This window comes from Chiloscyllium plagiosum, chromosome 26 (assembly GCF_004010195.1).
Source record: "Chiloscyllium plagiosum isolate BGI_BamShark_2017 chromosome 26, ASM401019v2, whole genome shotgun sequence".
NCBI lineage: Eukaryota > Metazoa > Chordata > Chondrichthyes > Orectolobiformes > Hemiscylliidae > Chiloscyllium > Chiloscyllium plagiosum.
This window is the reverse complement of record NC_057735.1, coordinates 10783336-10794775: the sequence shown is the minus strand read 5'-3', so window position 1 is coordinate 10794775 and position 11440 is coordinate 10783336. Positions and strand designations below refer to the sequence as shown.

Here is an 11440-nt window from a genome sequence, read left to right as displayed (position 1 = left end):
CACTTTGGGGCCAGCAACCATAATTCTCTGCGTTTTTAAATAGTGATAGAAAAGGATAGACCGGATCTAAAAGTTGAAGTTCTAAATTGGAGAAAGGGCAATTTTGACGGTTTTAGGCAAGAACTTTCAAAAGCTGATTGGAGGCGGATGTTCGCAGGTAAAGGGACGGCTGGAAAATGGGAAGCCTTCAGAAATGAGATAACAAGAATCCAGAGAAAGTATATTCCTGTCAGGGTGAAAGGGAAGGCTGGTAGGTATAGGGAATGCTGGGTGACTGAAGAAATTGAGGGTTTGGTTAAGAAAAAGAAGGAAGCATATGTCAGGTATAGACAGGGTAGATCGAGTGAATCCTTAGAAGACTATAGAGAAAGTAGGAGTATACTTTAGAGGGAAATCAGGAGGGCAAAACGGAGACATGAGATAGCTTTGGCAAATATAATTAAGGAAGAACCAAAGGGTTTTTACAAATATATTAAGGACAAAAGGGTAACTAGGGAGAGAATAGGGCCCCTCAAAGATCAGCAAGGTGGCTTTTGTGTTGAGCCACAGAAAATGGGGGAGATACTAAATGAATATTTTGCATCAGTATTTACTGTGGAAAAGGATATGGAAGATATAGACTGTAGGGAAATAGATGGTGACATCTTGCAAAATGTCCAGATTATAGAGGAGGAAGTGCTGGATGTCTTGAAATGGCTAAAAGTGGATAAATCCCCAGGACCCGATCAGGTGCACCCGAGAACTCTGTGGGAAACTAGAGAAGTGATTGCTGGGCCTCTTGCTGAGATATTTGTATCATCGATGGTCACAGGTGAGGTGCCGGAAGACTGGAGGTTGGTAAACGTGGTGCCACTGTATAAGAAGGGTGGTAAAGACAAGCCAAGGAACTATAGACCAGTGAGCCTGACCTCAGTGGTGGGCAAGTTGTTGGAGGGAATCCTGAGGGACAGGATGTACATGTATTTGGAAAGGCAAGGACTGATTCAGGATGTCCCTTAGATTGAGTTTTTTTGAAGAAGTAACAAAGAAGATTGATGAGGGCAGAGCAGTAGATGTGATCCATATGGACTTCAGTAAGGCGCTCAACAAGGTTCCCCATGGGAGACTGATTAGCAAGGTTAGATCTCAGAGAATACAGGGAGAACTAGCCATTTGGATACAGAACTGGCTCAAAGGTAGAAGACAGAGGGTGTTGGTGGAGGGTTGTTTTTCAGACTGGAGGCCTGTGACCAGTGGAGTGCCACAAGGATCGGTGCTGGGCCCTCTACTTTTTGTCATTTACATAAATGATTTGGATGCGAACATAAGAGGTACAGTTAGTAAGTTTGTAGATGCCACCAAAATTGGAGTTGTAGTAGACAGTGAAGAGGGTTACCTCAGATTACAACAGGATCTGGACCAGATGGGCCAATGGGCTGAGAAGTGGCAGATGGAGTTTAATTCAGATAAATGCAAGGTGCTGCATTTTGGGAAAGCAAATCTTAGCAGGACTTATACACTTAGTGGTAAGATCTTAGGGAGTGTTGCTGAACAAAGAGACCTTGGAGTGCAGATTCATAGCTCCTTGAAAGGGGAGTCGCAGGTAGTTAAGATAGTGAAGAAGGCGTTTGGTATGCTTTCGTTTATTGGTCAGAGCATTGAGTACAGGAGTTAGGAGGTCATGTTGCGGCTGTACAGGACATTGGTTAGGCCACTGTTGGAATTAGATTAGATTACATTAGATTACATTACAGTGTGGAAACAGGCCCTTTGCCCCAACAAGTCCACACCGACGCGCAACCCACCCATACCCCTAAACTTACCCCTTACCTAACACTACAGGCAATTTAGTATGGCCAATTCACCTTACCTGCACATCTTTGGACTGTGGGAGGAAACCAAAGCACCCGGAGGAAACTCACGCAGACACGGGGAGAACGTGCAAACTCCACACAGTCAGTCGCCTGAGGCGGGAATTGAACCCGGGTCTCTGGCGCTGTGAGGCAGCAGTGCTAACCACTGTGCCACCGTGCCGCCCACTCACAATATTGAGTGCAATTCTGGTCTCCTTCCTATTGGAAAGATGTTGTGAAACTTGAAAGGGTTCAGAAAAGATTTACAAGGATGTTGCCAGGGTTGGAGGAATTGAGTTGTAGGGAGAGGCTGAACAGGCTGGGGCTGTTTTCCCTGGAGCGTCGGAGGCTGAGGGGTGACCTTATAGAGGTTTACAAAATTATAAGGGGCATGGATTGGATAAATAGGCAAAGTCTTTTCTCTGGGCTCGGGGAGTGCAGAACTAGAGGTCATAGGTTTAGGGTGAGAGGGGAAAGATATAAAAGAGACCTAAGGGGCAACTTTTTCACACAGAGGGTGGTACATGTATGGAATGAGCTGCCAGAGGAAGTGGTGGAGGCTGGTACAATTGCAACATTTAAGAGGCATTTGGATGGGTATATGAACAGGAAGGGTTTGGAGGGATTTGGGCCGGGTGCTGGCAGATGGGACTAGATTGGGTTGGGATATCTGGTCGGCATGGATGGGTTGGATCGAAGGGTCTGTTTCCATACTGTATATCTCTGTGACTCTAAAAACATTTTTACAATGAAAGGGATGTGGCCAGTTCTCCCAGCTCAGCTTCTCTCTGGTCTGTTTTTTCAGTAGAGGAAAAACTGCTGGACCCAGAAGCAAGTTGTAGCTAGTACTCTCTATCTCTGACTTCTACCTAGAAGACCCTGTGTGTGATTTTCCCTTTTGTGCTAAGGGACATTTATGTGGATTGTTGCTAGCATTCGGAACAGCATCATAAAGTTGGGATGATCTGTTGGATTTTCGGATGGGTTAAGTTATTCAGAATTCTGTTTTCTGTTGTTTGTGTTTAATTCAGTCATCTTATAAATAAATTCTATTTTGTTTAAAACTAAGTGGTTTGACCAGCTGATTCTCTCCTGGAAAATCCACCTTACACGTGCTCAAAACAACTAGCAAAGTTAGGGTCTGGGCTATCTTCCTGAAATGTTGCGAGGGGGTCTGGCTGATCCATAATATTTGCTAACCATTCTACCATGAGGAACCTTGTCGAACGCCTTACTGAAGTCTGTATAGATTATGGGGCGGCACGGTGGCTCAATGGTTAGCTCACAGCACCAGGGTCCAGGTTCAATTCCAGCCTTGGGCGACTGTCTGTGTGGAGTTTGCACATTCTACCTGTGTCTGCGTGGGTTTCCTCCGGGTGCTCCGGTTTCCTCCCACAGTCCAAAGATGTGCAGGTCAGGTGAATTGGCCATGCTAAATTGCCCATAGGTTAGGTGCGTTAGTCAGAGGGAAATGGGTCTGGGTGGGTTACTCTTCGGAGGGTCGGTGTGAACTTATTGGGCCGAAGGACCTATTTCCACGCTGTAGGGAATCTAATCTAATCTAACCTAATCATGTCCACCACTCTGCCCTCACCTGTTCTCTTCGTTACTTCTACAAAAAATTCAACCACGTTTGTGAGCCATGATTGCCATTGCACAAAGCCATGGTGAGTAATCAGACCTTTCCTTTCCAAATACATGTAGTAAACAAGGAGATACAGGAAATTACATTAAGCTTAAACACCCAGTTCAATCATACCCCCTCTCCTAATAGCAGATTTACAAATAAAAATATGAGAACTAAATTGAGGAAAAATCTCTGTGGGAAAAGCATATCCATTCCAGAGACCGGTGACTTCAATTTATTATTAATGATTAAAAGCGAGAACAGTTTAATGTATTATTAAGCAGCTTTACTTTGATTGTCCATGCAAAGCAGCTCAGCAAGACTTACAGAATTCAATTGATGTTCATTAAATTCCTGCTTACTGGATTATGACCAGTTCTGTGAGGAGAGCCACAGTACAAAAGGGATAATCCCAATTTGCAGAAGCAGGAAAGAGAACTCATCTTGTTTCTTAATTATTCGAATTGAGACAGCCGAAGAGGGCAATTGAAAATCTTAACACAGTTCAAGATCCGTGTTAACATTGACATTCCGTTGCAGTTCTGAGGAGACACCGGGGGGCTGTATTTCAGATGTGACATTTAACTGAGGGGCTGTTTGCACATGTGTAAAACAGCCAAAGGCACTATTTTGAGGAAAAGCAGTGGGGTTATCTCTGGTGTTGTGGCCTATATTGATCCCTCAATCAGCAGCAGATAAGCCACAGATTATCTGATCGTTATCACTTGATGCGAGGTCACATTGTGTGCTGTGTTTCCCAATTTCTAACAGGACTACCCTTCCAAGTGTCACTGGCTGCAAGTGTTTCGCGCTGAATGATGGCTGTGAAAGGTGCTAAATAAATGCAAGCTTTTCTAACTTTTTTTTTGAAAAGAGAAAGTGCACTTCCAAACAAGCTTTACTCTGTATCTCATCCTGTCCAGTTCCCATCCTGGAAGTGTTTGATGGGTAAGATTTACTCTGTATTTAACCCCATGCTGTCCTGGAAGTGTATGATGGGGACAGTGTAGAGAAAGCTTTACACTGTATCTAACTGTTTGCGATCCCTGTCCCAGAATTATATGATGGGGACTATGTAGAGAAAGCTTTACTCGGTATCTAACCCCTTGCTGTCTCTGCCATGGGAGTGCTTGATGGGGCACAGTGTAAAGGGTACGGTGTGGAAGTGATTTAATGACTGTTTTTAAAAGGAAAAAGTTAAAAATCACACAACACCAGGTTATATTCCAACAGCTTTATTTGGAAACACTAGCTTTTATAGCACTGCTCCTTCATCAACCACCTAATGAAGGAGCAGCACTTCGAAAGCTAGTGTTTCCAAATAAACACTATTGGACTATAACCTGGTGCTGTGTGATTTTTAACTTTTTCCACCCCAGTCCAACACCGGCACCTCCAAGTCATGTTTAAAAAGAAAGTTATAGCCTAAGATAGGAGGTCTTTCTGTCATTATATTTTATCTAGTTATTTAAAGGGAATCTTCAGCAACCATTTCTCTGGCCAGAGTATAAAAGATCGGGTGTAATGTTGAAGGAGGATTGAAGGCCCATGTGGAACATAAACTCCAGCATGGTGTCTCACTAATGATAATGTGCAGTGCTTGACTCTACAATTGATAGTCATCCATGGTATGCCAGAATTTCAAAATGCTTCAGCTCTATTATTTCTCATATGTTGTGAAAGCATTGACTGCAAGAGAAGGCACTCTGAAGTGTTGACTGGCATTCAACTTAAAGATTTACAAGAGAATCCAACCCAGCTAGGGATTTAAAAATATAATTGAAAATACGTCCCAGGGCTTTGTGTAAGGAAAGGTAGGTTACAGACAGCGGATTTTATGGATTATTTAGATCTTAAAAACTGACTGGACTTGTGACTATCTTTTGCTAAGCTAACAGAGGACTGTTAAAGCATGAAATGAATACCTAGAGGGCATGGTTGAAGCATTGCATACTCGAAGAGCCATTTGGGTAAATATGGAGCACAAGATGCTTCGGGACTTTGGAGGAGGTTAGAGGCACTGGGATTAATTTGAAATACTCTAACAAAAGTTTCTATCACAAACACAATAGGCTATATGTGCCTCCTTCCTTGCTGTAAATTTCCTGTGTTGAATTGAATTCATTTGAATGTGGGTGTCCACAATAGAGTATGGATGTCTCATGTGTGGTTTGTAATGTCCCTTCCGCTAGGCTGGAGGCCCCAGGTTCAAGTTCCACCTCAGGGACCTGAGGGATGTGAAAAATGTGTCACATCGTAATAACTAGGAGCAGGAAGAGGCTATTCAACCCTTCGAGCCTGCCCCGCCATTTAATAAAATCAAAATCAATTTCCTGCCCTCTCTCCTTCAAGCCATTATTTATTTTAAAAAATCTGTCTATCTCCGCCTTAAATTTACCCTACATCCACTGCACTCTGGGCCAGCTAATTCCACAGATTCATGTAATTTCTCCTCAATTCTATTTTAAATCTGACACCCTTTATCCTAAAACTATAACCTCTTGTTCTAGATTGCCTCACAAGTGATAATATCTGCTCTATGTCAGTCCCCTTTAGCATCTTATATACTTCATAAAGTCATAGTCATAGAGTTACAGAGTCTTACAGCATGGAAACAAGTCCCTTGTTCCAACCAGTCCACACCAACTATAATCCCAAACTAAACTAGTTCCACCTGCCTGCACTTGGCCCATATCCTTCCAAACCTTTCCTATTCATGTCCTTATCAAATGTCTTTTAAGTGTTGTAACTACCAGCATCCACCACTTCCTCTGGAAGTTCATTCCACACACGAACCATTCTCAGTGTAAAAAAAGTTGCCCCTCATGTCTTTTAAATCTTTCTCCTCTCACCTTAAAAATATGCCCCCAAGGCTTGAATCCCCCAGCCTAGCATAAAGATACTTGCCTTTCACCTTATCAATACCCCTCAGGATTTTATAAACCTCCATAAAGTCATCTCTCAATTCCCCATGCCCCAATTCTCTTCTCCTTCTTCTAAACCCAAGAGAATATTGGCCCAGCTAGGCCAAGCAGTTGATTATTAGTCTATAATTCCATTCAATGGCAGGTGACAAGAGCAGGAGAGTTTCCTGGTGGCAGCTGTAATGTGTCAGCCTTCCTGTGTTAAAGGACTTACATGTTCTAACCATGTGAAAATGTCATCCATACTGTCATCAAATCCCTGCAGTGTTGAAAGAGGCCATTCAGCCCATCATGTCTGCACTGACTGTCTAAAGGGCATTCCATTAGGCCTCCCACCCCATTTTGGGACAACTTAGCGTGGCCAATCTGCCCCCACATTGTTGGACTGTGGGAGGAAACCTTGGCGGACACAGGGAGAACGTGCAAACTCCACACAGACGGTCACTCAAGGCTGGAATTGAACCTGGGTCCCTGATGCTATGAGGTAGCAGTGTTAACCACTGAATCACCATGCCACTTAGTAGCAGTAATTAAACTAATTTTCCACCCAAAGTATCTCAGATAGGACTAATGGACATGACCACAATAGATCAAATGCCAGCAGAGCTGGGAGTTGAAGATACACAGGCTTTGGACTGGATAGTTTTGAGCTTCTTGAGTGTTGGAGGACACCTCACCAGGATCAATGGTGAACTCACTGCTGACTCTCACTCCACAAGACCATATGGTATAGGAGTAGAACTAGGCCATTCATCCCACCAGGTTTGCTCCACCGTTCAATCCCTATTCTCTTGCCTTCTCCCCTTAACCCGTGATCTCCTCATTAATCAAGAACCCTCTCTATCTGTGTCTTAAATACATTGAATGACTTGGCCTCCAGAGCCCTCTCTGGCAATGAGTTCTGCAGATTAACCTCCTTCTGGCTGAAGAAATCCCTCCTCATCTTAGTTCTAAAGAGTCATCCCTTCACTCCTCATCTCTCCTCCACATCTACTCTATCCAGACCTCTCAGTATTCTGGTAGTTTCAATCAGATTCCCCCCTCATCCTTCTAAACTCGATTGAGTACAGACCCAGAGTCCTCAAGCGCTCCTCATATGACAAGCCCTTCATCCTCAGGATTACTCTTGTAAACCTGTTCTGGATCCCCACCAATGCCTACACATCCTTCCTTAGATATGGGACCCAAAACTGCTCACAATATTCTAAACGTCATCTACCTGAGCCTTATACAGCCTCAGCAGGACATCCCCGCTCCTGTATTCTTGAAATGAATGCTGACATTGCATTTGCCTTCCTAACTGCCAACTAAAAGTGCTTGTTAAGCCTGAGAGAATCCTGAGCTCGGATTCCCAAGTCCTGTTTTAGATTTCTGACGCCTTTCCCCATTTAGAGAATAGTCTATGCCTCAATGAAAAGAACCGAGTGAGTGTGTCACATCTACCTGTGTCTTTGTTCTTGATTTAATTTGTGCACTGCTATACATCATATTACTTTGCTGGTTGCTTTTGAGTAGCATGCATTATTTGAGGTGTGTAATAGCTAAACACGGGCAGTTATGTGATTTGGCGTTCTCACTAAGAAACCTCCCTCTCATGGAGCAACTCTGGAGTCCACAGTGCTCTGTACTGCACAGAATGGGCAGTTTGAGAGAATTGCAGAAGAGGTGTAGAATTGTGCTTAAAATGTAATAATCATTTGCAGGTGCATGGATTTTATCAATATTTCTGTGTCAAATACATCAAAGCCTGCAGGTTCAGAAAATACTAAACTGTGTAGATATTTTGATATCTCACTTGCAGTCTATCAAATAACATTTGCAGAACCAAACATTGCTACATATTTAGATTTGTTGCTTAATTATACAAATTAATGATCTGGGAGATTTAGATAATGATCTATTAAAATATATTCAGAAATGCAGATGTTACCAAATGCACATGTCAGCTTTGGAAAATATTTGATTTTAAAATGAGTGAATAATTAATTTCGTTTGAGCAGATGCTGCTTAAAATTTCAATTTATTGTAATTGTGATCGCTATCTGGCATGCGGAGGAATAAAGAATCTGCCACAGTTGTAACCGTGGTAACTGTCGCTGGGCATTGACGAACACTTGTTTGTGAACAGGTTGTGAAGATTGTCTTATGAATAGCCACGTCCTGCAGCCCATGATTATAATTAACAAAGATTAGGATTTTCACTGGGGTGTTCAAGTCATAAACTCCCCGAGGTAAAAGCCACCCTGTTCCCATACATCTCGCAACGCTCTTTGCAAATAAAGAACTTCCATCTCTTAGTTTTTGAATGAAATGGCCAAAGAAACGAAACAGATGGAGTGTATTATTGGTGCACCGTCCGATTTCTTTTTGAGAATTCCCATCTGTTTCATTGGGCAACATCACTGATCAACGCTGGAGTCAGTGACTGCTTTGCTGGTTCCTTTCTGCTGATGGTTTTGCTGAATCCCTTTTAAGAACTGCACATAATGGCCAACAACAACAACTCACATTTATACAGCACCTTTAACGTAATGAATTGTCCCACAGGGTGTTGTAACCCAAAGGTTGAATCTATAGAACCATAGAAATGTTACAGCACAGAAGGAGGCCATTTGGCCCATATTGTCCATGCTGATCCAGCTGCCCTTTCTAATCCCATCTTCCTACACACGCCTCATTGCCCTGCAGCTTTCAGCACATCAGGTGCAGTTCCATGTACTTTTTGGAAGAGTTTAGGGTCCCTGCCTCTACCAGCAACTCAGGCAGTGAATTTAAGCACCCCTCCCCACCCCCCCCCACTGTGTAAGAAAGGTTTTTCCTCACATCCCCTCTTGTTCTTCAGTCTCTTAGCTTGAACCCATGACCCCTGGTTTTTGAACTCCCTGCCAAAGGAAACAGGTTCCTCCTGGTTACTCTATCCCCACCCCTCACAATGTTATACACTTCCGTCATTTCATCCCTCAGCCTTCTCCATTCCAAGGAAAATGACCTCAAACTCTCTAATCTCTCTTCGTAGCTACAGTTCTCCAGCCCTGGCAATATTCCAGTAAACCTTCTCTGCACTCTCTCCAGAGCAACTCCGTCCTTCCTGTAATGTGCCAAACAGAACTGCACACAGTACTGCAGGAGAAGCTACAAAATCTGCCCCACTAGAGGTCACAGAGGCAGGTTTGTAGGTATGCCCTCAAGGAAGAATGGAAAATACAGAGACGAAGCAGGAATTCCAGAGCCTATCAGAAGTTGGAGTCATGGACACCAATGGCAGAGGTGACCAAAATCAGAAATATACCAGAGACTAGGTTGAGCTAGGATGAGGGATTTCAAGACTAAAAAGCCCATGTTCAGGTTTAGATTAGATTAGATTAGATTCCCTACACACCAGGGTCCCAGGTTCGATTCCAGCCTTGGGCGACTGTCTGTGTGAGGAGAGAGATTTAAAAGAGATATGGGGGACAAACGTTTCACCCAGGGAGTAGTTCGCATGTGAAATGAACTTCTTGTGTAAGTGGTGATGCGGGCACAGTTACAATGTTTGGAAGGGATGCAGATAATTACATAAATAAGAGTGGCTCAGTGGTTAGCAGTATTGCCTCACAGTGTCAGTGACCCGGGTTCGATTCCAGCCTCGGGCGAATGTGTGGAGTTTGCACGTTCTCCCCCCTTTCTGCATGGGTTTCCTCTGGGTGTGCTGGTTTCCTCCAAAGATGTACAGGTTAGGTGGATTGGCCATGCTAATTTCCTATAGTGCCCAGGGATGTGTATGCTAGCTATGGGAATGCAGGGTTACAAAGAATGGGTAGGGGGGTGGGTCTGGGTGGAATGCTCTTTGGAGGGACGGTGTAACTCGATGGGTTGAGTGGCCACTTCCACACTGTAGGAATTGGTGACAAGTTACCAATGGTGGTGTTATTTCATTACCCTTACCTAATGATCCTGGTTGTATTTCTACATTTAACTCAGCTTATCTGAACCTCAGCCTGTGCCCACTGTTCCATAAGGGAACTTTAATGAAGATAAAAAGGGACTGACCAACAAACAGCACAGTCAGGGGAATAGCCTTGCTGAAGACACTTGTTGTGGCATAGTCAATGTGACTGGTGAGATAGCAGGAGTAGATCCCAGTATCGGAAGTCTTCGCTTTGGCGATGTAGAGATTCCCTGTCACTTGCGAGATGAAGTGACGATCATCTGGCGTTATGAAGTTCGGGATTTCGTCGATAAACCAGCGATATGTTGGAGCTGTGATGCAAACAAATACGAAGAGAAAAGATAAATCAATCCATCTGTCAGCATTTTGGGCAGATGAACAGAGAGTAATCATTTGAATAGGAACCACTGAATCAAAATGAGTTGGAGTAAAATGTTAAATTCCTGAGAATCACCGCTGCGTGAAATGGCCAACTGGTACCTTCTCTGCTGCTAATGGCTCTGAAGGGGTTGATCTTCATGTTACATTGGCTCCACCCGTTTTACTAATGCCATACATGCTCTGTGGGTGGAGACAAGGACATTTATTCTTGCTTTTGGAGGGAGTGGATGGATCTGTACCAGCTCCTTAAAGTCTGAGTAATTATGGCTGACCCCAAAATAGTTGTCCTGATTGCTATCATGCGATGAGCTATCTTGGTGGAAGCAATTTCAATTGAGGCACTCAGTACCGGATTTGATGATTACTTGAATAGAAATGGTGTGCAGGGATATGGGGAAAAGCAGGAGATTGACAAGAGTCAATAGAACCAGTGCAGTATGATGGGCTGAATGGCGAACTTCTGGACTATAACAATTCTGTGCTATCTAAGAACAGTGCATCTTCTGTAGATACTCTGCGTTAATGTATCCTCGATCTTTATCACTTTTACTCCTAAGACAAAGCAAAAGCAAAGGAGAATTGGTGGCCATGAGCTATCTCAAATAACCCATACACTTCCCCTTCCCATCTCTTTCGCTTCCCCTTCCCTTCACCTTTCCTTCACCCTTCCTTTCCCTTTCCCCTTTCCTTACCCTTCCCTTCACCCTTCCCTTCCCTTTCCCCTTCCCCTTACCCTTCCATTCCCCTT

The 11440-nt window shown here is 43.7% G+C and overlaps 1 protein-coding gene across 2 annotated transcripts in view; it reads right to left on the bottom strand.

The window, feature by feature from the left end:
* The window catches only part of cntn2 (contactin 2), a 226451-nt gene that overhangs the window by 94561 nt on the left and 120450 nt on the right, over window positions 1-11440 (bottom strand). For both annotated transcript variants that reach the window (XM_043716481.1, XM_043716479.1), the window contains one exon: window positions 10413-10622. In XM_043716481.1, coding sequence (XP_043572416.1) covers window positions 10413-10622 — 210 coding nt within the window. The remainder of the gene's footprint in view (window positions 1-10412; window positions 10623-11440) is intronic.